The following is a 1,982-nucleotide window of genomic DNA, read 5'->3' as shown; positions in this document are numbered from 1 at the left end:
CATGTGGCACCGGTGGGCTCCAGCCACAGCCCCGCCGTGCCAGCATCTCCCTCCTTGCAGGGACCCAGACACCGAGTAGGGACCTCCTGGGCAAGAACCCACTGCCTGTGCCGGGGCTGGGGGGACCCTACTGGGGCTGAGGGGAGCCCTACCGGGGCCAGTCTCGCAGGTGAGTGGGAACTGCTGGATCTCGGGGGCAGAGGTGTTGCTGTAATAATCCGTCTCATGGACCCACCAGTATGGCCTCTCCCCAAAGAGGATCCTGAAAAGAAAGGAGAGGGGGGGCTGTGGGGGTCCTGGCAGAGGCACAGGACCCAGGATTGGCACAAGGCATCCCGACAGATGCAGCATCAGTCCCCAAAGCTGATGCTGCCCATCCCAGTACCCATCCCCAGCCCCTGAAGGGGCAGAGCGAGATCTATCTGGGAGCACGACAACACGATGAGAAAGAGCAGCAGCGTCTGCTCCCGCTGAGCCTCATCCAGGCCACAGACAACTGCAGAGGCCACTGTCCCTATCACCTGCAGGCAGCCCAGGCACCCTGGGGATTTGAGCTGCATGACTGGGGTAGACAGCACCCTCTGACCCTACCACCGGGTTCTGCACAGGGATGTGGGGCATAGCCCATGCACGTGGGCACACACAGCCTCAAAACCTTGGGATGCTGAAAGCCATGGAAAGGAGGGGGTGTCAGTGTCCAGGCTTACCCATGGGAAATGCTCGTCTACGATACCAAGAGAACACCCAGCCCTGATCCCGTGTCTCAGAGCCACCCTCGCAGCCCCCACTGTGCAGCTGTGGTTGGGGCAGAGGGGTCTGGGTGCAAGAGGCTCCACTGCTCTCCCTGGCTTCTGGGAGCATGGGAGCTGCTGTGACAGGGCTGGGCAAGGAGTGACCAGTACCACAGCCAAGCTAGGGACTGAGGTCTCTGCTACAGCAGTGCAGAGGCTGAGCGCGCACATCTGGCTTATGTTAGCCCAGCTGTGCCGATGTGCCCGGCAGGAGCCACGGCCCCAGGCACTCACCACTTGAAGACGAGGTTGAGCCAGTCGCCGATCACGGCCACCCAGATGAGCCTGATGCCCACTGGCTCGCTGCAGTGGAACCAGATGGGGAAGAGGACGAAGAAAGCGTTCCTGAGGTCGGCGGCAAAGGAGATGAAGAGGAACCAGTCCTGGGAGCCCTGGAAGTGCTGCTGCAGCCAGCGCGTCGCCTGGACGCCAGTGTCGTGCAGGACGTTCATACCGGCCTCCATCGCCCTCCGCAGCCACAGCCCCTCGGCACGGCTCAGGCTGCCCCACTCCGCCGCAGCTGTGGTTTTATACCCCACGGACTCTTGTTTGCTGCAGGCAGGTTGCTTGTCCCAGCGCTGATCTTTGGACCCAAAACCACTTTTGCCAAAGGTGCATCACCGAGGGGTTGTTACAAACATGTTTGGAATAACTTACGTAAAAGGGAAAAACAGGGCTTCAAGGGCACAGAGCATGGGGGCTCCAGCACCTTAACCCTTCCCCACACCTTAACCCTTCCCCACACCATCCCCTCCTGCAGCATGCAGGCACCTGAAGCCCAGCATCTGCTCTGTTATCAGGGAGGATTCGAGCATCCGCGCTGTGACATTTCTCCTGTCTGTCACCCCAAGCACCACTGCAGCATCACATGGATGCCCAGGACTGTGGACCGGGTCATGGTGGTGTGGGGGGGGCCAGATTGCCACTGCTCCACCTGAGCTGGAAAAGCACCTTGCGGCTGCGGCGGTCGCCAGGCTGATCCGGCCAGGGCTGGGAAACTTTCCAAACCTCGGACAGCGCAGCCTGGGCAGCTCCTGGCTGCCAGTCATGTTTTTCTGGACTCTGGTGTGGGTTAAAGGACCTTCACAAATGAGGTCCCCAGGAAGGGGGCACAGGTCCCCTGGGTTAACCCCTCCTGCACAAATCTGCCCTGGCAGACCCTGGCTGCGAGGACAGAGCCGCACTCATCTC

General features: G+C 61.1%; 1 protein-coding gene across 1 annotated transcript in view; it reads right to left on the bottom strand.

Annotated features, from left to right (window-relative positions):
• The window catches only part of G6PC (glucose-6-phosphatase, catalytic subunit), a 2,924-nt gene extending 1,464 nt beyond the window's left edge, over positions 1-1,460 (bottom strand). The window contains exons 1-2 of the mRNA XM_010188991.1: positions 1,026-1,460; positions 153-262 (exon numbers count right to left, since the gene is read on the bottom strand). Coding sequence (XP_010187293.1) covers positions 153-262; positions 1,026-1,255 — 340 coding nt within the window. The 5' untranslated portion in view covers positions 1,256-1,460. The remainder of the gene's footprint in view (positions 1-152; positions 263-1,025) is intronic.
• Positions 1,461-1,982: the final 522 nt, after the last annotated feature.

Source organism: Mesitornis unicolor, unplaced genomic scaffold (assembly GCF_000695765.1).
Source record: "Mesitornis unicolor isolate BGI_N332 unplaced genomic scaffold, ASM69576v1 scaffold39557, whole genome shotgun sequence".
Taxonomy (NCBI): domain Eukaryota; kingdom Metazoa; phylum Chordata; class Aves; order Mesitornithiformes; family Mesitornithidae; genus Mesitornis; species Mesitornis unicolor.
The sequence above is the reverse complement of the archived record's forward strand: the minus strand, read 5'-3'. Positions and strand labels throughout refer to the sequence as shown.